This window comes from Carassius gibelio, chromosome A16 (genome assembly GCF_023724105.1).
Source record: "Carassius gibelio isolate Cgi1373 ecotype wild population from Czech Republic chromosome A16, carGib1.2-hapl.c, whole genome shotgun sequence".
Taxonomy (NCBI): domain Eukaryota; kingdom Metazoa; phylum Chordata; class Actinopteri; order Cypriniformes; family Cyprinidae; genus Carassius; species Carassius gibelio.
In genome coordinates this window covers 6,696,850-6,723,358 of record NC_068386.1, presented here as the reverse complement: position 1 = coordinate 6,723,358, position 26,509 = coordinate 6,696,850, and the positions used below count along the sequence as shown (strand labels likewise).

Below are 26,509 nucleotides of genomic sequence, written 5' to 3'. Positions count from 1 at the left end.
CATATCCTAGTACATCCCTACATCTCATTCTATTCCATTCCTATTATATCTATATCACAACTGTACATACAATATATTTTATATTTCAATTTGTTTTTCAGTTTTTTTATTTATATTCACATATGTGTATTTTTATTCTTGTGTTATTTGAATTGTCTTAGTGTTGTTGCTGTCTCTGTGTACTGAAAGCTTGTGACACTAAAACAATTACTATAGAGAATGCATGTCATATTTGAGCTTTTGGAATAAAACCTATTTGTGGAAATATGTTTTGATATAGAGTGGTTAAGGCGATGGACTAGAAATCCATTGGGGTCTCCCCGCGCAGGTTCGAATCCTGCCGACAACGAATCTTTTCTGTTCAGAAACGTACGCGAACCGGAAGTGTTAGGCCAGTTTCCAGATCACGGTGATATTATATTTAACATAGGGAAATAAAATAGCTTTTTTTTAAAAAAATTCGACTAGTTATATCGTTCATTTCTGAGCAGACTGCAAAGAAATGATTCACACGTCTCTATGGTAACAAACGTAGCGTTCTCCACCGGATAATCATGGCGGATGATTTGGATGATTTACTTGATGAAGTCGAATCAAAGTTTTGTTGCAGCAAGTCTGCATCCAAACAATCAACTTGCGCCTTTAAACAAACGAACCAAAAATGTGCTAACCCGGAGGACAAGAAACAGTCAAGGTAGTAGCGAGATTAGCACCCAAGCTAACGTAGACAACTAATTTACATAAGACTACGGTTATGAAACAACCTTTAAGCATACAATCATTGCTTAACGCTGTTGATGCGTTGTAGATGTACAAATAATGTATGTTAACAGCCTGATTAACATCCTAAAAAGATTTACAATGAGGCTAATAAAGCAACCTCACGTTGTTATAATGTATACATCGTCTCCAAGATCGTAACAAATCCAGGTTCTGTCTAAACAAAGTCGTGACATTTCGACTTCCACTGTTTCCAGAAAACAACATGACAGTGATGATATTGACGCTATGCTGCAAAAAATACTGGATGAGGATTATCAACCCATCAGCACTCATGCAAGTCAAATAACTGGACAAAACCTGTTCTCAAACAATGTCCAAGAAGTAAGTTTTTAGTTTGCATTAAAACACCCAAATATGCCTTTAGAAGTTTTACAGGAGAAATTGAGCCTTTAATGAAACGCTGTCACTTTTTCCGCAAAAAGATGCTTTCCAGTGTTTCTTGGTGGAAGCTCTGTACCTCACGGTGTTGGAACCAGCGTTTCTCAAAGGTGAAAACTAATTTAGAATCGATCTTGCCTGGGTTTGAAGGCCACATGCATATTTTAATGACCACAAAATTAACAGTCATGATAGATTCACTTAGATGTGTACATTTATTCTGACTGTGTCTTGTTCTTGAAGGGCCTGCAACCATTTAAGATGCACGTCTTGCGATTTCAGTGTAATTATGTTTGAGAATCACGAGTGGGACTCCTTCTGTGACTATTTATTTTTCAGGTAAGGTATTAGCACACGCATCAGGAGAGTACATGATTTGATCAGGAGAGGGCAGCATTGATTCATGTATCCCAATGTGAAGCAGTTTCATTTATTATCAATTCAGATATTTTTAGACCGCCTCAAGCAGGCTGTCTTTGCACAGCATCAACAGGTTCAGTTAATGATGTCTTTAAGTTTTCATGATGCTTTCTTACAGATAAGCTTTATTAAATTTGTACATGCTGATAAGGAAACTTTTGGACAAGTGTTCAACAACACAAGCAGCAAGCTTTTTAATGCGAACCCTTTTTTCCTCTGGACTGCGTCATTTCCTTATTATGTATCCTGCAGCGTCTCACTTAACTTTAGCATCAAACAGACAGTGAATCATTTGCACCATGTCTTTTATGTTGTCTTCTTCCATGTTTAGGCCATGATGCACTTTGCTGCATGCTCAAACAGAGAATGTGTTTGGAATTTGTCAATTTAGCTTTAGAAACTTGAACTTGAATCATCCCCTTTTAAACCGGTTATTAATCAGCTCATCAAGAAACCATCTGTTCAGGTTTTTAGCTGCATTTATTGCTTATATTTCTTGCTGTAGTTTAAAGATAGAATAGCATGGAAAGAAACCTTTATACTTTAGAAATATTATTTCTTTAAAAAAAAATATGGTGGACAGTCCATATCAGTAGTTTCTAACCACTTACAATAGATGCAGACTGTCTGCTAAAGACTTAAAGACTCCAAGGACATTCAGATAGTTTTAAAAAATGAACTCTTTAAAGCTTGTTTTGAACCATGTGTTCATTAGTTCTTCAAATGGATGTTTCTTGCACTTAAGATCCAGATTTATTGTTTTGGAGGAAAAAAAATAGTACAAATAAAAGATGCCCTACAAACATAAATAAAAATGGTCCATAAAATATGTTTAAATTTTTGTCCATATATATATATATATATATATATATATATATATATATATATGGTTGCACTTTATTTTACAGTACGTGTACTAACATGTACTTATAGTGTACTTACAGTATATTTATCTAAGATAGTTCTGGTAATACAAGGTAACTACATGGGATAGGGTTAGGTTTAGGGGTAGGTTCAGGGTTAGTAGTTATTACATAGTTATTGTAATTACTATAATAAGTACATAGTATGTACATGAGGAACAGGACTGTAAAATAAAGTGCTACCATATATATAATGTATTTTTATTATTGTTACTCTTATAATTTTCATATTATTATTATTATTATGTTTGTGGGGTGAAATGGGACCTGGACAAAACTTTTATGGTAACCACAGGACCTTAGAGCTTTCTTACTTGCATTGAGTTTTCATACTAATGGCTCTTGTATTAAAATTCAGTCTCATTGTTGTAAAAATAAATAAAATAATAAATCCTAGAGATCTGCTTCCTATTTTGTCCTGAAAATAGGGCAGAAATGTACTTCATTAATGTGGGAAAAAATACTTCCATGTTCTGTGCAAGATATATACAGTATTTATTATTATTTTCATATATGATACATATTTTTTTAATCTTATGGTGGAATGAGTCCATGGTAACCAGAGGACTTATATGTTTGCTCATCCAAAACATCAAGCTCCAATTTGACATTCTGAGAGAAGCAGACCCACATACAAGATAATAGTTTTTACAAATTGTTCTACAGAAGGGTTTGTAAGTATATGGGAAAAAAATAGGTTTGCAGTTGGTGATAATAGTTCAACGATAAAACCAAAGCAGTGAGCCAACTGTGTGAAGGAGCGCTCTGTGTTGAACTGGACATCTATGAACTACAAGTACAGAAATATATTCAAATCCTCAAAAGCTTCTCTTCTGTCCCCTTCTTTAGGAATAACATGCCAGAATATCACAAACTAAAAGCCAAACTAAGAAGGAAAATGGGTGGGCGTGCATACGCCTGTCAATGTAGCTGGCACTCGACCCTGATACTCTCAGACCTGAGGGAGCAACAGCAGCTAAAGTGGGTTTGTGGCAAACACAAAGAATGAACACAAGTCTGCAGCAGTTCTCCTCGGAAATCTTATCTGTGTCCACAAGCAAGTGTTGCATGCTCTCTCCTCACAAAAGAGAATGCTGGCCATTTTCAGATTTTGCTTTGTGCAGTTTGTGGGGCTGGATAACAAAAGGAAGTTTTATGTTCTTTACTGAGTGTAGTGTGTGTGTGTGTGTGTGTGTGAAGTAATTGTAAATCTCTTTACCGATGCCACATTCTCCCTTACAGTGATGAAGCACTGTGGCTGATTTATATTCTGTAAAGTATTATATTGATTAATGAAAGACTGTAACATATGCAAACGTTCCAAATACAAATGCAAATTTGGCTCAATTGAGAGTTGAAAAAGAATGAGATTGGATCCATCTGTGAGGTTATAGATGGAATAATAGAATGGTTAACTGTTTAGAATGTTTATTATAAAATAGATGAACAATGTCCATTTTTGTTGTTGTTGTTGTTCTTCCAGAATATTCTTAACAAACACTCAGGTATTGCAAGGGCCCGTCTGTTACATTCCATGGTTTTCAGGGAAGTGTTGTTGTGAATCATCTGTCCTAAGTGATAAATGCACATCATTGTCCATTATATAAAGAGAAAGAAGAATTAAACGAATGATGTTTTGTGTGTTTTTGAAGGTTTTAATATTTTACCTGCTGAGAAAAATCTCTTGCAGTCATCATGTTGATTTCACCAGGCTTCAGGTTCATCATAGTCGCTCTCTGAAGATGCAGCATAATTGTCCTCGCTCTCTTTTTTAGGTGGTACATTAACGTAAGATGCCTCTGATGCTGTGCTACGGTTATCTGTTTCTAGAATAAAAAAATAAAAAAAGGACTATATATATATAAAAAATATATAGATTTTTTTTTTATTGGACACTAATTCTTCTTGCTTTAAGGTTCATGTAGGGTAAACAAAAGACCCAGGTTCAAAGGAGTTGGGGGAATTCAGAAAGGAAGTTCTCTGAGCGGAGACATACTGTCACATGGTTGAGTACAAGAGGTACCTTGACTGAGGTTTCTAGGTTCATGATGGTCTCCGTAACCGTCAGTATCTTCTGTCATCTGTGCAATGTGGGGATTCTGAAAAGACATCTCAGGAAGTGATGGGCTTTCCTCACCTTCCAAAAATAAAACAAATTTTAGTTACATATTTTGAGACATTTCCTTGTAATTAAGCGGTCTCTACTAACTTTGCACATCAATATTTGCCCACTCGTCTTTGCAGAACTGCTCGAGTTCGGTTAAATTTGATTAACATGGCAGAATATTTGTTTTGTGCTTAGTGACCCATTTTTGTTTTGATTTTGATGTTTCTTTTTGGATCACTGTCCTGTAGCAAGATCCAACCTTGGACCATAAGAAGATTATAGCATGAACAGTTAGTTTTTAATTTGTGTATATGTTGTTATTTTTTTGAATCCATGATGCCATGTATCTAAACAAGATGTCCATTACCTCCGGCAGAAAAATACACCAACAACAATAAAGACACAGCAGTATGCTTCACTGTACACATGGGGTACTTTTATACTCTTTTGAGTATTTTCTGCATAAAGCTCTTTTTTTTTCAGCTCTATTTGACTATAGATCCCAGTCCGGTTTGAAGTTTCAGTAGAGTCTGGCAAATTAATATGCTGGAGTTTTTTGGATGAGAGCATTTACTTTTCTTGAAACCCTCCGAAACAACATGTGGTGATGTATGTGCATAATAATAGTAATGCAGCATAAAAGTTATATTTTAAAAAGTCTTAAGTCAAACGTTTAGTATTGCAGTAATGTAATTTAAACCTGCAAATAATGAAAATAAATTGTTTTTAAAACAAAGAAATGTTACGACAAAGCAACATTAAAGATTCTGCACCATATGTTACTAATAAAACTTGTTTTATATTTAATTTTAAATGAATCTTCTCAAATTGTTCTGGTAATATCATTATAATAAAAATATTTGTATTAAATTAGAAATATGGACCATAAAATGACTTTTATACTGAATGTTTCATTCATACCATAATGATGATAGGCGTTTTCATCCATCTCTGTGTTCTGATAACACTCTTCTGATGATGTACTGTCTGAATCATTCCCATCTGCCAAGCAGAGAAGAATTCACACATCCCTATCAAATACACTGCTGTCAATGTTATCACATTGTTAAATCAAATAGGTACCTTGACTGTGGGTGACAGGTACAGGAGAGCCGCTGTAACCAGCAGTGTTTCCTGACATCTGAGCACTGTGGGGTGTCTTTAGTGACTTCTGAGGAAGTGATGGACTTTCCTCGTCTTCTAGAGAAAACAGATACACGAGGTTTAGCTGACTGAATGAATCCTCAGAAGGTTCAGTTAAAATACCCTTCAAGCTTCAGTATTAAATGATTAATGTGAACCTACCACACTGGAGATCGTTGTCCATGTTGATCTCTGTGTTTTGATAGCACTCGCCAGAAGATGTACTGTCTAAATCATTCACATCTACCGCAGACGACAAAAGAGGATTCATAATTCAATACAAAATAATGTTTAATCTTAAGGGTGGAAGAAATCTTTACAATCTGGGATTTCACATACGTGATGTGAAATTGTTGTCTGTGTTGGTCTCTGTGTTTTGATAGAACTCGCCAGAAGATGTACTGCTTGAATCATTCATATCTATTCCTAGAGTCAAAAGATTGTGCATAAATCGAGAATTTATTACCTTACTAAAAATACAATTTTCTAGAAAAATAAATAATATAAAAAAAACTGACGTTTCACTGTTAAACCAGTGCTTTACCTTTATTGTCAGTTCCAGGTAAGTGATGGTCACCATAAGACAAGCGTGTCAATGGTAACGTTTCTTGAAGTGCTGGTGTTTCCTCAGCTTTGTAAGGGAAAAATGAATATTCAAATTAATAATAAAAGTATTCCGTACCACTTTACAATAAGGTTCCATTTGCTAACATTAGTTTACATGAAATAACAATAAAAAATACATTAAAACACGTATTATTCTTAATGTCAACATTTACTGAAAAAAACAAATTTTAAATAAAAAGATGTATCTGTTACTATTATTTTATGGGCCTGAGAGAACAAACTTATCTCAGTTTATGAACAGCTGAATCTGTCTTAACTATTAAAACAGAAGAATAAATACTGTAAAAAAGTATTGTTTAATGTAGTGCATTAATTACCGGTAACTAATGGGACCTTACTGTAAAGTGTTACCAAATATTCATAATATTTAATTAATATTATATTATATATGATTTATTTGTGCTTACGTGGCTGAAGAGTGTCGCTCATGTCAGTCTTTGTGTTTTGATAGAACTCTCCAGAAGAAGTACTGCTTGTATCATTCATATCTACTGCTGTTTATAGGGGAAAGAAAAATGTAAACCATATTTTTCGGACTATAAGTCGCATCAGTCCAAGAATATGTCATGATGAGGAAAAAAACATATAAGTAGCACTGGACGATAAGTCGCATTTATTTAAAAAACATTACCGTCTACAGCCGCGAGAGGGCGCTCTATGTCTTCAGTGTAGACTACAGGAGCACTGAGCAGCATTGAGCGCCCTCTCGCGGCTGGAGACGGTAATGTTTTCTCTTGGTTCATTTCTCTCAGTTCATGTCAAATTAAATTTAATAAATAAGTCGCACCTGACTATAAGAAAATATCTTCTTAGAACATGATCTTTACTTGTCCGAATGATGTTTGGGATAGAAGAAAACTTAATAATTTTGACCTATACAATGTATTTTTGGCTATTGATACAAATAACCCCAGCGACTTCAGACTGGTTTTAGTGGTCCAGGGTCACATATTTCTATTATAGATCAGTGATCACATTTCCATTTTATTTCATTATCAAAGGTTGAAGAAATAGTATCCCGTGAAATCTGTGTACCTTGCCTGTAAGCGTCAGGACCACCAAAAGACAGTAATGTCAATGGGGGTTTACCAAAGAAATAAAATAACGGAGGTGGTAAGAGATCAATAACATGAATGTGATTATGATTTATTTTGTGCATACCTAACTTTTGGATGGTATCCATGTTAATTTCCACATTGTGCACACATTTTTCTCCAGAGGATGCACTGACTACGTCTTTCACATCTCCTGATAGACAGAGCAAAGAAGAATTCATACATATTAAATGTGGCTCCAAACAAGTCATTGTTTATCATTTAATGCAGATCCTTGAATTCTTTAACAAGAATATGTGTTACTGTATGTCCACAATGCTAAAACAGAGAAACTACCAAATTAGTTAGATTTTTATTTGTATCAGTTTTTTATTCAGTAAGGATGTGTAAAACTGATACAAATTGACAGTAAAAACTTTTACGTTATTACAAAAAAAATAAAAAGAGTTAAAAAAGTTTCCATAAAAATTCTAAGTAGCACAAAAGTTTTCAACACTGATAATAATAAGAAATATTTATTGAGCAGCAAATCAGCATCAAGAATGGGAAAATATATTAAAATAGAAAACAGTTATTTTAAATTGTAATAATATTTTGTAATATTACTGTTTTTTATTGTATATGTAATTTTTAATGTGAACTAAAGAACGCCACGAACCCTCACAGACACTAATTTAGGTAAAAAATGACTAATGCAATTAAGCTGATTCTGTGTGACTCTTTCTTTAATGTGTGTAATTTTAAATAAAAACTGATTATATACATTTTCAGCTGATATTTGTGGTCATTTGCAGTAGATGTGTTGTCTGCTAAGGCCAGCATACTTGAGTTTTTTAGATGCAGTCTTTGCGGTCGATTGTTGTCGTGATATTCATAGTCTGAATCAGTAGAACTGTCGGAGTCATGTGTGGGTGGATTTGTTCTCGTGCTGAATTTGCTGCCATATTTTGAGCTCATCCTCGGGCCAAGACTTTCTGAGGAAACAAGATGCACTCGTTTTAAAGTTTGACCACTACAGAAATCAAACAATCATATTCGAGACAAAAGTTAGACAAGGCACACTTTTTAGCATTTTATGTATAATTGCAGACAGTTTATTAAAATGGGATCACTTACAGAGTTTAAAGAAATCAAAAAATGATTTCATATAATAATAGTAGTAATTGATATTACAATTACGCATAATAATACTATTGATAATAATATTTACAATATCTACTAAATACAAAAAATTGATAATCAGTTATGAGGACATAAAAATAAATATAATAATAATAGCAATACAAACCGTACTGCTGCCCCGTGGTTGGTGTGTTGTGGTTTCCCATCTGTACATTGGACTGGGACTCCAGGCTTGAGTGAGAGTTAGTTTGATGTTGGTAAATCACACATTCTGTTGGCAAAGAGGATGAAAACAAATGGTTTAAACTTCCTCATGCAGCACTAAGCCGCTGCCTTAAGCTTTTGTTTTGTTGTATTAGCTATTATCAAAAGAACGAGTTAATAGTTCACAAAATGTTCGACACTCTTCAAATTCTTTTTCTTGTTGTTTGTATGGAATACACTGAGTGCACAAAGAAATCGGCCAAGTAGTCAGTGAACGCCTTTGAAGTTTATAACAATACAGTAAAACTACAGTGTTGTACACAGAGGTGCTCTCAGAGTTAGACAATGATAAAAATAACTGAGAGTCTGTTTGTTGTAGCTCAGCTCTATTTCCTCGGTTCCATTTCATTTAGTTCTAAGAAAACGTGTGTTATTTATTTTCCAGTGCCGCTGTGAATGGTGTTTACTTTTTAACAGCCTGTTACAACATTTCGATGCCACTGTTTCCAACGTTTCAAAAGATATGAGTGAGAAGTGCTTTTAAATGTAAAACGTGCGTATACTTGCCCTTTGCTCTTTTGAAATGCACATAGGCTGCGGCATTTAAAATAATAACCATAAGCAGAGCAATAGATAAGATGATGCAGCCAATCGCTGCTGCTGAAATGCCACTGTTGCTGTCTGTAGCTGCCACTGCAGTTGACACTAAAATAAACAGAGAGGTTTATATTAACAGATTGTGTCACTGTTACTGGTGCTATTTTTCTTTTTTAACGTAAGGAACTGAAGCATCACCTGGCACCAGTGTTGTCAAGTTCAGCCCGGTTGTCTGTGTGATTGGTTTCTCTGCACTTTCTGTTTGAAAGACATTTAATCCATTGGATATATCAAAAGAGTACAAATAACCAAGACTTGTCTGTCTGGATTTCATGACATGACACTAACAAGCTAAAGCTTTTATATGCATGCTTTGACATTTCAGAAATGCTGTGGGAAGCCTGCTTTAAATTGGTCTTATTTATTTAGACCAACTGACTTCTCTCACACCACCCTAAAAAGGTAAACCTGGCCTGCATTTGAGTGGAATTATGGTAACATTCCCCCTCAAGAGGTCACGTACTACGACCTCAAATAAATACGAAAAACTGGGTTGCTAATTAATGCATTTGGCACAAAAAGTTGGTGTCTAAAAATCAAATGTTATGATGCTGAAGTCAACATAAAGTTGAAACTGCCCTCATTTACCATCATATCACGTGCCCTGGTCTTATTCACTGATTCACCATGGTACCACTGCAGTGTACAATATGTTATTCCAAACAAAAATGGGTTACACTTTATTTTAAAGGGTTCTTGTAACAGTGTAATTATACAATTAAGTACTAAGTAATGTTGATTAACCATATTGTGGTTATGGATTTGGTTTAGATTAAGTTGCATATAATTATGCATAATTTACTGTAATTACTATTATAAATACATGTAACATCTAACAAGAGCACTTTAAAATAAATTGCTCCCAAAAATGCCTTTGTAGGCTTTGGACTTGTGGACTGCTTGGATAATATCAATAAATTGACAAAAGGCTATTCAATATTGTTTAAATAAACTTGTATTCTCCAATCTAGTATGTAACGTCAACCTTTTAACCATCCACTCAATTCCTGATGAGTAAAAATTCCCAACTCTATATATTCTCCCCTTGAAAATACTGTGAAACAACCAAATTCCAATTGAAAATACTGTGAAATATAATAAAACATTTATTGTGGTTCTTTTTTCCTTGTGTAGAAAATAGTGGAGATTTATGTTATTTAGCACTTTCCCATTAAGTGTACAGAATGTGTATAGTACCTGAACACACAACGCCAGCATCTTCCTTATGTCCACAATAATTGCTTGCAGTGGTTTTGCTTGAGTCGCACTCCCATAAGCTGCTCTCGGAGCCATTGCATTTCATTTGGGTGATGTGGATGGGACCTATTCCAGGTCCAAAAAAGCCCTCTCGTATTGGGCTGCCACATCTCAGCTGGGCACATATTAAACGTTGACTAAAATTGCCAAAATCATCATCACACACTGTTCCCCACTTCCCAGAATGCAGCAGCTCCACCCGACCGGCACAACGATCACTTCCTCCAACCAATCGGACAGCCTGGTGCTCTGGAGGACAGTGGTCAGCCCAGACAAAGCACAATTACAGCAATGAAACAAAAGTAGAACACTTATCAAAAGATCTCTGAGAAGATCTGAGATGACTCACCGCAGATAACTTGAGTTGCATTCCTGCAGTCGCCTTTTGCGGCTGTAGTGCAGTTGTGCAGTTTTGAGTTTCTCAGGATGCAGTCTGCAAGACAAGTGCCATTGTGCACTGTTGCAGACATGCCGTGCTCATAAACACCGCCACAACTAAAACGTTCACAGATTTGGAGAGCAAGCTCTTTCTTTTCCTGATCATCCAAAAGGTTGAGGGTCACATGGACCGTAGTGTTCTTGTAAAGAGTCCTAGGCACACCAAAACAGCCCTCGGACAGGCTTAGTGTGGAGAGCTCAACTATTTCAGAAAAACACACACACACACACACAAAATTGATTTCATTGAATCACTGTCATCTTCATGAATGTATTCACTTTTTTATCTTTACAGCACGCTGCATGAGTCAGAATATTTTCCAACATCGCATCCTAGCGCTGATCTTATCTGAGTGTTGATTCTGTTCTCAGTGTGTATTTCTAGTACATCAGACGCTAGACTTTTATTTATACCCAAACAGCGACGTGAATATCTAATCTGTGGGGCATTGTTTTGTGTTGCAAAACGTTGTAGCAGTACACTGCAGCACAGCCACATCCCGTGAGTCACTTCCTGTGGAAATGTCATAGTGTAGCATGGAGGACACTGGGGAAAGAACTTTTTTTTTTTCGAAAGTTTATGATATTGCCTCCGCAGTGTGGTTTGAGCTCATGAAGTTCTCCTGATTTATGACTACAGGATGCAGATTGTGTCTGTGTATATCGACTGTGGAATTGTGACTCATTCTGAGGGTCTTGCTTTGGGGTGAGTTCTTAACAGGGTCAGAGGTCACTGGTCTGATGTTCCACTGTGGTAGTGGTGGTTGGTGGAAAACACTATCGTTCAAAAGTTTGGGGTTTTAAAGAAAGTAATACTTCAATTTAGAAAGGATGCTTTCATTTGACAAAATCGTTACAAAAATAAAAGTTCCAAATAAATGCAGTTCCCTTGAACTTTCTGTTCAATTTCTGAAAAAAAAAATTGTATCAAGGTTTCCACAAACTGTCTTCAACATTGATAATAAAAAAAATGTTTCTTGAGCATCAAATCAGAATATTAGATTGATTTCTAAAGAAGGATCATGTGACACTGAAGTATAGGTTAATTCGCCGTCACTGCAGTAAATCACATTTGATAGAATATTAAAATAAAAAAGCAGTATTACGGTTTTTACTGTTTTTTATGTTTAGCACAAAATATTTCTTTCAAAAACATAAAAAGATTTTACAGATCCCAGACATTCGATTTGATTGTGAACTTGGTGAAGAAACATGGAACGGTGTATAATACTATAATGGAAGAAGCTGCTTAATCTGATGAAAATGTTGATTGACATCCTCATGAGGTCATATTAAATATTATAACATAGATTTTTTTTTTTTTTTTTACAACCCTGTTAACAATCTAGGATTTTTATAAATATTAAAACCATATTTGTGTCATTTCACACACACACACACACGCACACACAAACACACATATATATAAGAAAATATTAAAATATCAATAGGGCTTACTACTTTGGAAGCAAATGTTGGTTTGTAAATTACATTTTCAATAAGTTGAAGAAAAATATTAGTTTGAACTTTTTTTTTCCCAATAACTTAAATAACAGGGTTGATGAATGCCATTAACACAGCAACGTTTGTACAAATTCAGAAAATGGATTGAGACTATTTAAGCATCTTCCTATAATGCTGTAAAAAGCTCAAAATTGTGTTAATATTTTAATATAAACAATTTAAATGTAATTAAAATAAATCAGTAATTATATGAATTCAAAATTATGCAGCTGTGCTTAACTGTTACGGATACGGTCGAGAGCCTCTCCCAAATGAGCGCAAGCACTTTTCCGTCTGACTCCAGCTATTCTTTACCTTCTTCATATATGATGTCTGTGTGATTGCGTACAGCATTTACTGCCTCATTAGTTCACATATAAAGAGTGCTTAATGATTTTAAAATGAATTCTAGTGTGCAATAAAATGAAGCGGTTGTCTCTGGGGACGTAGACCGCTCTCACGGTTCTGTGCAATCTTGCAGTGGCCTTGCTGATGTCTTTACTCTGTTCTCTTTTATGATGAGTTTGGTCTCAGCAAGCTACTGCAAACACTGTTCTCATGCATATTGTTCAACCTGATTAACTGCTTGATCTTGCAGGCCTTTTTTAAAAAAGCAAGCTTTTTGATCATTGTGAGATTGCTGCTAGCTGCTCTAGACAAAGATGCAGATGTAAACAATATACTTTCAAAGGAAAGGCATGAGTTTTCTTAGAGTAGTGTAATCCTTCAACTTACTCTGTTTGTCTGATTCAGCATGCTTTTTCACACTCTTGGAAGTTCGGTCTGTTCCATTGAACCCTGAAGAAGAAAAGACGAGCACCATAAGTTTTGCTGAGAACTTGTTGCCTGAAGCCAGCAGGAAAAACTGTCACTTTAGTCTAAAGCGTAAAAGTATAACAGAGCACTTAAATAAACAACTTCACTGTCTGCAAACACGATATTCATCAAAGACAACAGAAATGAGACACTGTTGAATGAGATTCATAAAAAGAGCTGCCTGACCTTAACATTAAAACAACAAAAAATGATGTTCTGCACAACTTTGGTAATGCTTGTGTTGGCTTACAAAGTTAACTCTGTATTGAACAAGAAAAGTTAAAACATGGAATAGGTTTGAAGCCTGTGGTTTAAAGAAAACGTAGATAAATCTTAATTGAGAGTTTCATACAATATGAATTAGACAGCAAGATGAAATACACACAAGTTATCTAATAATAACATATAGCAAAGTCGTAGTTATTTATAACTATAGGACTATTTCTTGAAAACCTGCTGTGTTAGCGCAAACTAGATAAAAGGCTGCAGATCTTGTATTTTAACACAGCGTGGTCCTCTAAATGAGTTTCTCCATCTGCCTCACTCAGAGCCAACACTCAGTTTGCTCATTAAAGAGCACTTTAAAAAAGTCACAGTATGAAATTCATTCAGATAATTGATAATTGCATTTGTGACCAACCACTATATTCGTACTCTCTTCAGACCTTCTCAGAGAATATAAACATTTATATATTTAATTTTATTTAATTTACAAAAATGGCATGATGTCTATGTCTGCTTTGGTACAGAATTTTGAAAACAGACACAGAATTAAATAAACGTATGAAATAATATCGCTTTACACGTGCCAAATACTTTTAAATGTAAAACATAATTATTATTATTTACTTACATAAAATTCAGTGTAACCTTTCCACATTTTAATAATGATTGCAATTTCTGTGAATTAAGCATATAAAATGACAATAACAAATTAAGTTTTTAGTTTTATAAATATATTTTAATATTCTCCATAGCAGTAGATTTTCTGTATTACAACGAAACATAACAATAATTTGCGAGAATTACAGTCTTATTCAACAAAATACATTTTCTGTGCTCTATTTCTGTCAAGATCCAAGAATTTTTTAAAGCTGAACATTGGAAAAAAAACGTATTCTATTATTGAAAATTTTTCTATAAATGTAGAGCATTTGTGAAATGTCTACTTGTCATGTTAAAAACATCCGCAGCTTGTTTTACACTGTCAAAGAAAACTCAATGTAGTCTAAAAATGGCTATTAGGAAAATTCGTTGATGTGTTTTGCTGTTTTTATTTTTATTTTTAGCCATAATATGCAATTGACATACAAAGTTATCTTTCTTCATTCAATCAACTGTGAAGTTCAGCTTATTATTTACCTGTGTGTCATAGTGCATTGAAGTCCATAAACGAATCTCTGGTTGCACTTTGCTCAAACTCTTTAGAAAAGCGATGTTACCAAGCCAAGGCAAACGCAGAACTTTCTTTTGTCACTTTTTTAAAAGCCTTCAGATTCCATTGTTCTGCATTAGTTAAACTGAGCTTTGTTTCCACCACAAAGCGTGTCGTACACCAAGTCTTTTGTTGAAAGCGCACATTTGATTTTCCATCTATGATAGTGACAGTCTCTCAAGAGCTAGTTAGACAGATTGTGCAATACCCTTTGAGAATTCTGCAACCTCTCTGCCCAAGTATAATCAACTTAATAAAGAAACCGCTAGGTCCTTTAGTAAATGTTAGAATATGCTTTTGAAAATGCCAGAATATTGAATGCCAAATTATTTAATCGCAGTTGAACTCAAGCTTTCTAGATGAAAGACCAAGTCTGCCTACACAAACCATACACCAGAACCATTTTACCTTGAGACAAGGACAAAGCCTGGAGAACAACACACAGCAGCAGAAGAGGCATCTCTCAGTCAGTCAGCCTAACAGCCAAAGCTTTCTGTTCATCCCTGACGGAGAACTACTCTGACTGAAAAACGTGACCCTGCACCTTCAGCATTTGGTGTTTGTGCAGTTGCTGCATGTGGTTTCCACTATGGGGCGAATTTGAGCATCATGCCTCACAAATGCACACCCTACCACAACTGCACACCCTATTTTGCTACCGTCACAGGTCAAGTGCACATGTTTGCAGTGTATAAGTGTATACATTTTCACTAAAAGTTCAGTTTATAGACTTTAACTGAGTTTCTTTGAGTATAGCTATACAAAACACTCAAGCTAGGCAGAATCGATTAAGAATTCTTCATTAAACCCAATTCATCATTCATCATTGGCCTGAATTGAATGGACAATGAATACAGCTGTCTGTAGATGAATTGTCTTATAGTATTGTCATTCAAGACTAAATAAAAAAAGTAAGATGTCAAAGCAGACCCCTCTTACACTCACTACCACTGCCCAGGACTTCAGTAACACCAACAGCAAGATTACTTTACCCTACTGGATTTCTAAAGTATTTCAGAGAAACTGGAACATTTTTTCTTCTGATATGGGCGAATGGAAGAAATACCAATACAAATAATAAAATCCAACTAGCAAAATAAACAGGCTTTTAAAATGGAGGAGAAAAGGCTTTCCATATCTTTTGTTGTCAACATCAAAGGCCATCTGTCCAATCAAAAGTTTTTTTAATGTAAATTTATTTGTCATTTACTACATGCCAGCCAAATTAGGCAAGAGATGCCAACGTGGATATGGGTTCGCTAAAAATAACCATTGTTTGCACCAAACCACAGTGTATTTTGGGGTAAATTATTGCCTGCCATGAGCATGGAACAATCTAAATTTAAGTTTCAATGGTGTAGAAGCCATTTTTTTAATACATCATTTTGCATATTGTTGGTCCTATGTAGGGATATGCCGGTATCAAATTTTCCTGTTGCGATTAATTGCTCATGCTTTTATCATGGTAAACGGTATTATCACAGTATTGGAATTTAGTCACAGTATTTGGTCATAATACAGTATAACAGGTTAATTAACTTTTTTTATTATAACAAAAATAAGTCAACATTTAAATACAATAAAGCAGATTAAAGTGCAAAAGAACTATAAAGACCCATATTTTGACCAGTTGATAGGAATAGTATTCTTAAAATGCATTCCAAATTCGGAATAATTTGTAATATATAATTATTCATGGTATTTAGAAGTCTCCACGATAACAATATCGTGCATATTCATTACCGTGATATATCGCATTACCAAATACCGGCACAAGTCATGTCCTATGTATGATAACAGAACAGTTTTCACTTGACTTTCTCCAACTCCAGCTGTGAACCAGTTTAGTGAGTGAGTGAGTGAAGTTACATTCAGCCAAGTACATTCAGTTACATTCAGAATTTGTGCTCTGCATTTAACCCATCCGAAATGCACACACACACAGAGCAGTGAACACACACACACACACACACACACACACACACACACACACACACACACACACACACACACACACACACACACACCCGGAGCAGTGGGCAGCCATTTATGCTGCGGCAGTTGGGGGTTTGATGCTTTGCTCAAGGACACCTAAGTCGTGGTATTGAAGGTGGAGAGAGAACTGTTCATGCACTACCGCCACCTACAATTCCGTCTGGCCCGAGACTAGAACCCACAACCCTTCGATTGGGAGTCCAACCCTCTAACCATTAGGCCACGACTTCCCACTATATAGGCTTTCTTTCATATGGACTTTAAGTGTGGTGATCTAACCATATTTTGGGGGATTACTCAAACTGAGACTCACTCAAATGTCGCAGATATAATGCTGTTTACCCACAGAATGAACTGAGCATTATGGGGTGGTGTGGCTTGGTGGTTAAAGACCTGAGCCGGTTACCCACATTTGATCACACAAAGGGTGAAGATTATACCTTAACTTAACAAAGGCGACTTTGTGTGAAGTCATGAAAATACATTTCATTAAAGGAGGGACCAGAGCCAACCAAAGAGACTCTTTTGACTTGCCAGTAAACAACTATTGAAAAAAATAAACACAGAATAGCAACAGCCTGACAACCCCAACAACATCATGTCATCATGGCAGCAACTTCTGGATGGGCAAGCACCACCCATATATATTTTTGGGATATAATGTAAAAACATAGTTCATCTACTCTTTAGTTCTTCTGGTGTATTCTTTAGCCAGCTGCATATCTGTGCACAACCACAAGGGGATGTTTTATTTTGAAAAAGTTGAGATTAGTACTACTGTCCATTGTCAATTATTTATGAACTTTAAATTTGTGAGTATATTTCAACTTCTGTTTCATGTCATTTCAGGCAGACTGATGTGGCTGCATTTGTCAGCCAGAGGAAAGATGATTTGCTGGTCGATTTACTGGGATCTCTCTCTCATCTCTGCTAATAGAAGACAGGTTATGGCTTTTTCGCAAAGCTGTTCAGGGACAACACTAAAGCCACTGTCCTCTCTGTCTTTGTGCACATACTACAATCTATTTTGCCCCCTGCCAGTTTATGTTTTGTGATCATTTTAGATTTGAGGGAAAATATACAGCCAGACAGTCATTAATATGTTATCAGGTGAAATGCTACCGCAAGAAGTAGCTATTTGTAAATCCTGAGCAAAAAGAAACAAAATATTTTTCTTGTTAAAGTATTTCTTAAATAATAATTCTCGTTAAATTCTTGTTAAATTGCACAATGTATGACAGGTTTATAGATAACCTGTTGGAATTATGCCAAGTTATCAGGCTAATTAATTACCTTAAATGTATAGCTTTGATTATATAACATAGGCCTAACATAGAGATTAACATTTCATGCTTAAAAATAAATAAATAAAAAAAATATTATATATATACATACATACACGCACACACACACACACACACACACACACACATTAGGCTCACTAAGGCAGCATTTTTCCGATCAAAAATAGAAAAAGTAATATGGTGAAAATATTATTACATTTAAAATAACTTTTCATTTTTCATATATAAAATGTACGTATTTCTGTGATCATCTGTGTATTTTTATTATCATCATGTTGAAAATAGTAATATTTTCTGGAAACCATGATACATTTCATTTCAGGACATCTTAATAAATATATAGCTCAAACGAACACTATCTGAAATTGACATTTTGGTAACACTTCGCAATAAGGTTCATTAGTTAACATTATTTAACTACAGTTAACATGAACTAGGAATAAACAATATTTCTATATCATTTATTAATATTAATGTTAATTTTTCAACATTTATATATACATTATAACAACTTTATATATATATATAGTGTTTTTTTACACTATATATTAAAATGAATACTAACGCCCTTCAATGTCGTTTTTACTTCAGTTGGTAGTTAATAATTTTCAGCCACAAGAGGGCATCACTGAGCTGTTCTTTCTTAATTAGATTAACATGAAGTAGTGTTACAGGAGGACTGTGGTGTGTTACCATGGACGATGGTCAATGATATCGTGTTTAACACTCAGTTGTCCAACTGACCATTCAGAATTAAGTATTTTGTGTATAATTAAAGTATTTCCTTAATAAAATCACACCTTTAATCATTTAGTTAGATTAACTTAAAGGGGTGGAGATAAAAAGTGACGAGCACTTGGGCACCAAATAACAACAAAACAGAGATTTGTTGCTGTTTCACTTACCATCTGTTCAGTATCAAACAATGTGCAAATCCAGCGTTGAACTGGGCCTTATTTATAAAACGTTCTTCAACAAACACACTTATGAAACGCAGTTGGTGCCCCAGAAAACCTAACTGTTGAACAAAGATATATTTCCCTTACAACCAAAAACACACAAAGAGACATTTATCTGGTCCATGTGTGCGCGGGCGCACAATTTGGGTGGATGGGACAAAATAAAAACAACCTAATTCTGAAAATCACCACCCAAACTAAATTTGGGAGGATGGGACAGCATCATTTTGGTTGACCAGGACAGTGCTTAAAGCCTTTGTCAATTAAGAAAATGATTGACCTTTTAACCATTGCATTTGCTCTGTTTGCTCTAAATCAGTGGTTTCCAAGCTTTTTATTCGTGTAAGCCCTAATCAGCCACAAGAATATTCACAAACTTAATTAAAAAATAATTTCAGTAATCTGAAAAAAAAGCATTATAAATAAACTCTTTTTATTATTATTATTATTATTTACTTTTTTTTCTACCATATTCATATTTCTGTTAAAGGTTTGTGCTGGTTAAATGTGTACATTGCTGATGGGGCCATATATATATATATATATATATATATATATATATATATATATATATATATATATATATATATATATATATATATATATATATATATATATAATTAGTATTTTTTATTGTCTATTTGATTTTTCAATTACTTCAAGCCTTCTTTTTCCTCAGTTGCATGTGTTGTATTGTATGAATTGTAGATGGATTTGTGAACTGAGAAATAAAATGGAACAGAAATAAACATGGACTCATAATGTTGATGAAGAGAAAACGAAATGTTGCATATAAAATGATATCAAAGTATGAACTAACTTGTGCAATTCAGTAAATATTCTCAGACTACCCTAAATCAATCACAAAATAATGTGCTGTCCCAATCACCCAAATATTATATTTTGCAGTTGATACGCACTGAATCATGATTCTGCAGAGAACAAAAAATTGCAGAAGGCTAAGCTAGCAATATAATTTAAGCATTAGTAATGAGTCTCAAAAAGGTCATTTCATCATAACTGGAACTGACATTTGAAGCACGGCAATTAAATGCAAAATCTGTCTGAATGACCTTGTTATAAAGAAGAATAACTGGAATCAGTGTCAAAAAAAAGCTAGATATGGATGATCTTTCAAATGCATTGAAAGTACAGTTTTGACTTGATGTCTTTAATATATTCAAAGGCATTGTTTCAAAGAAAAAGCTTCTTTTGGTTTTCTTCTACTAAATACTGGCTCAAGCCTTTTCTCAACTGCTCAGCAAAAGCAAAATAATAATTACTACACAATGAGAAAGAAGCAAAGCAGACTCCTTACAATAACTGAATTCATTTGCTTTTCTTTGTTGCAAATGTTTGGACTGTAATTAGTGTTTTATTCCCCTGAATATATTTTCACTCTCAGGCCATCCAAGATGAGTTTGTTTCTTCATTACAGCAGACTTGGATAAATTAAGCATTGCATCACTTGCTCATCAATGTGAGTCAAAACAGCTAACAACATCACAATAATCGACAGGACTCCAACAGTTAACATAGAAGTAAAATGCTGTGTTTTTAAGAAACAAATCCATCTTTAAGTCCATAAACCATGTTTCCTCCAATGAAAATGTCTATCCCCTGGTGTTCTCTGACATCAAAATCCAGCAATACATTTTAGAACTTTCACTTGTAAACAGGGTTTGTTCTGTGCATATGTCTCTCCTGATTCAGAGGAACACATTTTTCACTGGAGAGAGAGTTAAAAACATCTTAATGATGGATTGGTTTCTTACAAATAAGCAGCTTTTCACTTTACAAGATGCTAATTGATATATTGGAGTTTTTTGTGTTTTAATCAGTTGTTTGGACTCTCATTCTGATGGCACCCATTCACTGTAGAGGATCCAACTCCACTCAGCATGTTTAAGCTGCAGCTGCACCATTATCTTCTCTAACAGGCTCACATCCCAAAAACGTCCCCGCAATGGCAGAGGAATTTGGAAAACAGATGAAAAATGCAATCGGCAAAAATTATTTCATTTGGTTCATCATAATAGAGGCTTTGCCATGATGTCTGAACAACGAAGGAGAACATCAATGTCAGCAAAGTGCAACAGAATAAGAAGAGAAAATTATTCACCAGGTGAATTTTAGAATACAACCTTGAGTCTAGAGATTTATAGAGACCTGAAGTGCAGACAAAGTAAAGAAAGACTCAGAATGTGGCTGTTTATCATCCAAGGCTTCAAAGTAACATTACATTAGACCACAGACAGGGATATAGACTATGAAGGACAAATGGCAAATACTTATTCTCAAATGGCCAGGCTGTTAGCTGCATTACATTTCGGCATCTCCTGAAAGCTTTTGCACGTACTGTGAGAGATGTGCACTTTATCAGTGAGTTGCTGCAGTAGAACGCCTCTACCAATGTATTTAAAGGTAAATTTGCAGAGTTGCAGATTATGGGTATTTTCAAACAGCTTTTAGACATCCAAACAACAGCTATGAGTATGAAAGCAGTTGACACTGCTTTGAGGTTTTACTGGCATAGACAGAAAAACATGTCTATGGTGGAGAGGAGAAAAATATTTTAATAAATAAATAAATAAACTTATTTTTTTCCTCAGTCTCCTATCTCAGATATATCCACAAAACTTATTTTATACAAATGTAACTCTCTTTAAAGAAATAAATCCTTGAAACTCAGAAATCACATTATATTTTCCAGTTTAGTGCATATATACCATATTTTCCAGACTATAAGTCGCACTTTTTTTCATAGTTTGGCTAGTCCTGCGACTTATAGTCAGGTGCGACTTATTTATCAAAATTAATTAGAAATGAAACAAGAGAAATTAACTAAGAGACATGAACCAAGAGAAAACATTACCGTCTACAGCCGCGAGAGGGCGCTCTAGGCTGCTCAGTGCTCCTGTAGCCGACACTGAAGACATAGAGCGCCCTCTCGTGGCTGTAGACGGTAATGTTTTCTCTTGGTTCTAAATAAATGCGACTTATAGTCCAGTGCCACTTATACTGTATATGTTTTTTTCCTCATCATGACGTAATTTTGGACTGATGCGACTTATACTCAGATGCTACTTATAGTCCGAAAAATACGGGTAAATTGGTTTTATTAAGTGAACTAAAAGTTCCAATAATGTCTGATAATCACCATAATAATAATAATACACATGGCAACACAGATTATGAATTCAATTCTCAAAACTGGACTTCCAATAAACCACATAAAGTTTCTTTCTAAAGAACTCTCTAAACACGATTTGAAGTAATATAATTTCTATACCACTAGATGAACTGTAACAAGGAAATATTTTTTTCTTGATACCAACTGAGCTGTTTTTGTAAGTGTATGTAAACATGAATATCCCCAGCTGCTCTGTGTATAGAGTGTATGTATTAAATGTTGTAACCACTAATTAGGCGTTATCTCAAAGCTTTTAGACAGCGAGCAAGATCCTTCCACCCACCACCTTACATCGCTCGAGCTGATATGAAGTACATCTTTTGCACTCTTTCAAAAAGACGCACAATTATACCAGTCATACACTCTTCTTCTGCCTGTCACATACAACACATTCCTGACCTACTAATTACCGTACAAGTCTAATCTCCCAGCTATTAGGCCTTAATGTTAACATGGATCTGGTGAGCTGACAAGTGCTGAGACATTTCATGCTGTCGGTTTGATTTGCTATCTAAAGCATGCATTGTGCCAGTTTCAACAGTGCAACCAGAAAAAATGACAGGAGTAACGTTTCGATTCGGGGTTTTAAAAAAGCACCACAGATGTCTCCTTCAAATTCAAGGCCTACATTTGTAGAACAATAAAGTTTCATTAACTCGTTGGTTCAAATGCAGAGATGTTTAGATCAGAAAGGTAATCTAGGTGCACAAATGTAAAAGCCAGAGTTAAGATGCGTAATGCATGAGAATGACAGCAATACAACACTTCTCACACCTTCAATCACTTGGATTTCTGTAAATACTATTCCTCTTACCCAAGACGTGTTGCCTTTGATAAGATGACATTCATCCAGCTTCAGCTGTGGAGCTTCAAAAAATGTAATTACGTTCAGTCAAAAATATTTCCCTTGCTAAACACCATCCTTCACTAATCAGTGTATGGCAAAGAAAGAGTTCAGCTAAAAATGAAAACATTTCTTTCCCAGACTGTTTGCTGGTAATTTCTGTGGAACACAAAAGTAGACATTTTAAACAATCATTACAAAGCTTTTGCTATTTAATGGTGCTTCACAGTGCTTCAAAAAGAGCCTAAAAAAATAACAAATAAAAAAAAACACTAAAAAGGAAAAATCTAAATTCAAACTGTGCAGTGCTGCAGGGGGCCACATGTTACACAAAGCAAAGTAGTATCAGAAAGCCCAGACAGTTCTAAATTGTGGAGTCATAAAGCAGGCTATTGCACATTTTATGGAAAAATGTAATTTTGGAAATGAATGTAATTATAATTATATAATTGTAAAAAATATAATTTTTGGAATGGAAAAATATATTTTCTCCTACTCTCATGAAAGTGTGTGTGTGCATATATATATATATATATATATATATATATATATATATATATATAGTTAGTTAGTTAGTTTTAAGAACTGTTTATTTACAGGTTCTTTGAGGAAAATTTAAAATGTTTCTTTTATGGCATCAGTGTGGAACCCCTCTTTTGGAACCTTTATTTTTAAGAGTATATACATATCCATGACCAATATTTCTGTGGCATAGTCGGTTTCTATAACGTTTTGACTATCAGAAATTATGATTACAGAGTCTATACACTTTTTACCATATTTATATATTTTCTGTACAATTGTTGACAACCACACCATTATTAAAGTAGAATTTTTCTCAACATTCTATTATTATTTTATCATCAATTTCAGATTAAATAGTGGACCAAATTCAGATCAAAGTGTGCTTTTTTTCACTTTACATCATGAAACAGTTTTGTGTGTGTGTGTGTGTGTGTGTGTGCTTAAGTAGGTCGTTCCTGGACAGAATAAAACCAAACATAATCTGGTCAAAATCAAAGGTTGCTCCAAAAAAGTCCACCGCTCCCCGGTGCCAGCAGGGGGCGCACTTTAGCTGTGATTATGAAGCACATTGTAAAATCGTCATGATGAATCTCAGCCAATCTGACATTCTATACGAGTTTCTATCCTCTCAACCACAACCTACACACAGACTGAACTCAAACTCGAAGCGCATTCAGTCAGACTAAACTGATGTTTGAAAACGTAGAGACACACCACAGACCACAAGACAAATCTGAACACACAAAAACACCACTGGGATTTTCAGAGAACTTCTTCAATTTCGGAACATGGCCAACCATATCGACATAGTCACATAAACTATTTCCTGCGTGTAGAAGGAACTACATTTATAGTACTTTTGTCCCTTTTGAAATATGATTAAAAATGTGATCATCAACCTCAAAACATATTTTGTGTTTAATGGAAGAAAGGAATACATGGAAAAAAAGGTCATATGATATGGAAGAAAGTCTTCCATGTGGCAGAGTAAACATTAAGAGAATTTTAAGTTTATGGTGAACTCATTTTAAGAAATATTTCACACAATAATGACAATTCTGTCATCATTTACACAGCATCATCATGTCTTTCCAAACCTATGACTTTCTTCTGTGGAACACAAAAGATGATGATTTGATGCATGTTAGAAACCAAAAGGTTTTGGTTACCACTGAGTTCCATTCTACAGACACACACACATACACACACACACACACACACACACACACACAATAATGAGTAAATAATGAGAATTTTCATTATATAGTGAACTATTCCTTTAAATGTAAAGAATATAACAGTTCAAAGAGTGAGTTAAATTAACTTTACTTTGAACACCATCTTCTGTTCACAAAAACTAGGCACTTTTCGTTGCTTTTGTTATCTTTATCTCTTCACAATGGCACTTTCACTAAGCCTAAGGCTGACACTTAATCACCATGACTGAAAGACAAAAGGGGAAATTATTTATGAGAGAAGATCATGTGACTGCAGAATACAGATTCCCATGATAACCATTTAGAGTCCTTAATAATCCTTTAAAATGTGTTCAACACCAGCAGAGTGCGCATATCTTGTTTCTGGAGCATTAAATGTGATTGTGTTAAATCAATGGCTCCCAACCTCGTACCCGAAGGCCCCCCGACACTGCACATTTTGCATCTCTCCTTTCTCAGACACACCTATTTCAGGACTTGGAGTAATGAGCTGATGATCTGAATCAGGTGTGTTTGATTAAGGAGACATGCAAACATGCAGTTTTGAGAGGGCTTCCAGGAACATGGTTGGAAACCACTGTTAAATTTTACTTGTGTATTAGCACAGAAGAACAAGGATTACTCTGGATATGCTCAGATAAAATGTGTGCAGGACTGCTCTAAGCCAGCGATTTTGTTTTCCAAAAATGTAAAAGGTCATTAGCGTGTAAAATGCCTTGCCTAAACTTGTTTTAATGCTAGATATACCCAGACTGATTATGGAGATTTTTCTTGCATCATGACAATCATGTGATATTTAATCACTTAAATCAGCAGCATAATCCACATGCGCGGAGCAGAAGGGTTCAACATCTGCAGCCGAGGGCCCTCTGAGAAGCAAACAGTCCTGACAGCTTATTACAGCAAAATGATCCGCAGTGAAACCTTTTAGAATTATAGACACACCCCAATATTCTTTACGTTCTGGTGGTCAGGGTTCCCACAAATCTGACAGCGATTAAGCATGCCGTACCTCTAACACTTATTAAAAATCCAGACTGTCAAGTTGATGAAGGCAAATGACCAAATATTATTGACAGTCATGTCACACTACAGCACAAATGAATGGTTAAAGCAACCCATTTATTTCCATGCTTGTCAATCAACAGCATAGAAATGCGTGATTTTTGTATTTCAGGCTTCAGTGATTTGTTCCATGAGAGTGCCATTAACGCCATAATGGTCTGACTCCTTAAAAAGCTGTTTATTCTGAATAAAGAGCTAGATTTTAGGGACCACTTGTGACCATCATAGGCCAAAAGTTTCAGAAGAAATGCTAATCAAACATAAAATAAGGAATCAAGTCAAGTAAGGAATTTAAATGGCACACTAACACCAGTGACAGAGCAAGTAACGTAGCAATCCCCTTACAATACTGCCGCACGTGGTATGGATTACCATACAAAAACTGACAAAAATAGACTTAACTGTAACAGACAGAATATCCATCACAAAGTTTGGTTCCTATCCCAGTGAGTCCTACTTCCAATGACATTAATACTCTGTTGCATATGCTGAGCCATTGCTATTGCATTTGGCAAGTATTACAGAAGACAAGACAAGAG

The 26,509-nt window shown here is 35.0% G+C and overlaps 2 protein-coding genes and 1 long non-coding RNA gene across 8 annotated transcripts in view; 2 read left to right on the top strand and 1 right to left on the bottom strand.

Annotated features, from left to right (window-relative positions):
• The window catches only part of LOC128031175 (uncharacterized), a 1,935-nt gene extending 1,670 nt beyond the window's left edge, over positions 1–265 (top strand). Inside the window, exon 2 of the long non-coding RNA XR_008188062.1 lies at positions 1–265. This exon is cut by the window's left edge and continues 304 nt beyond it. This is a non-coding gene — a long non-coding RNA (uncharacterized LOC128031175).
• Positions 266–306: 41 nt separating this feature from the next.
• Positions 307–4,129, top strand: LOC128031179 (cilia- and flagella-associated protein 418). Of its 2 annotated transcripts, XM_052619428.1 has the most exons (5): positions 312–694; positions 978–1,104; positions 1,206–1,271; positions 1,405–1,500; positions 3,354–4,129. In XM_052619428.1, the coding sequence occupies exons 2-5, from the start codon at positions 1,094–1,096 to the stop codon at positions 3,511–3,513; spliced, it is 333 nt and encodes a 110-aa protein (XP_052475388.1). In that variant the 5' UTR covers positions 312–694; positions 978–1,093; the 3' UTR covers positions 3,514–4,129. The 2 variants fall into 2 exon arrangements, with proteins under 2 accessions (XP_052475389.1, XP_052475388.1); XM_052619429.1 differs by lacking the exons at positions 1,206–1,271; positions 1,405–1,500 and having other exon boundaries at positions 307–694; positions 3,354–3,497.
• On the bottom strand, positions 2,976–15,439 carry LOC128031177 (T-cell differentiation antigen CD6). Of its 5 annotated transcripts, none has more exons than XM_052619423.1 (18): positions 15,277–15,438; positions 13,353–13,415; positions 11,026–11,316; positions 10,617–10,925; positions 9,558–9,617; positions 9,330–9,467; positions 8,725–8,829; positions 8,261–8,410; positions 7,543–7,629; positions 6,789–6,875; positions 6,299–6,385; positions 6,094–6,180; positions 5,917–5,997; positions 5,695–5,811; positions 5,533–5,613; positions 4,528–4,641; positions 4,172–4,330; positions 2,976–4,075 (listed from the first exon to the last, which is right to left on the bottom strand). In XM_052619423.1, the coding sequence occupies exons 1-17, from the start codon at positions 15,326–15,328 to the stop codon at positions 4,209–4,211; spliced, it is 2,031 nt and encodes a 676-aa protein (XP_052475383.1). In that variant the 5' UTR covers positions 15,329–15,438; the 3' UTR covers positions 2,976–4,075; positions 4,172–4,208. The 5 variants fall into 5 exon arrangements, with proteins under 5 accessions (XP_052475383.1, XP_052475384.1, XP_052475385.1 ...); XM_052619424.1 differs by having other exon boundaries at positions 2,976–4,070; XM_052619425.1 differs by having other exon boundaries at positions 5,695–5,808.
• Between the last annotated feature and the right edge of the window lie 11,070 nt (positions 15,440–26,509).

Bases quoted from the DNA above. Each gene is read 5' to 3' on its own strand.
- LOC128031179 (XM_052619428.1), top strand. The intron at 1,272-1,404 runs GTGAAAACTAAT...TTGTTCTTGAAG, and splicing joins GGAACCAGCGTTTCTCAAAG to GGCCTGCAACCATTTAAGAT. The intron at 1,501-3,353 runs GTAAGGTATTAG...CCCCTTCTTTAG, and splicing joins TGTGACTATTTATTTTTCAG to GAATAACATGCCAGAATATC.
- LOC128031177 (XM_052619423.1), bottom strand. From the start codon at position 15,328: ATGCCTCTTCTGCTGCTGTGTGTTGTTCTCCAGGCTTTGTCCTTGTCT. The intron at 8,411-8,724 runs GTTTGTATTGCT...TTGTTTCCTCAG, and splicing joins AACCACGGGGCAGCAGTACG to AAAGTCTTGGCCCGAGGATG. The intron at 6,386-6,788 runs GTAAGCACAAAT...TCCCTTACAAAG, and splicing joins GAGCGACACTCTTCAGCCAC to CTGAGGAAACACCAGCACTT.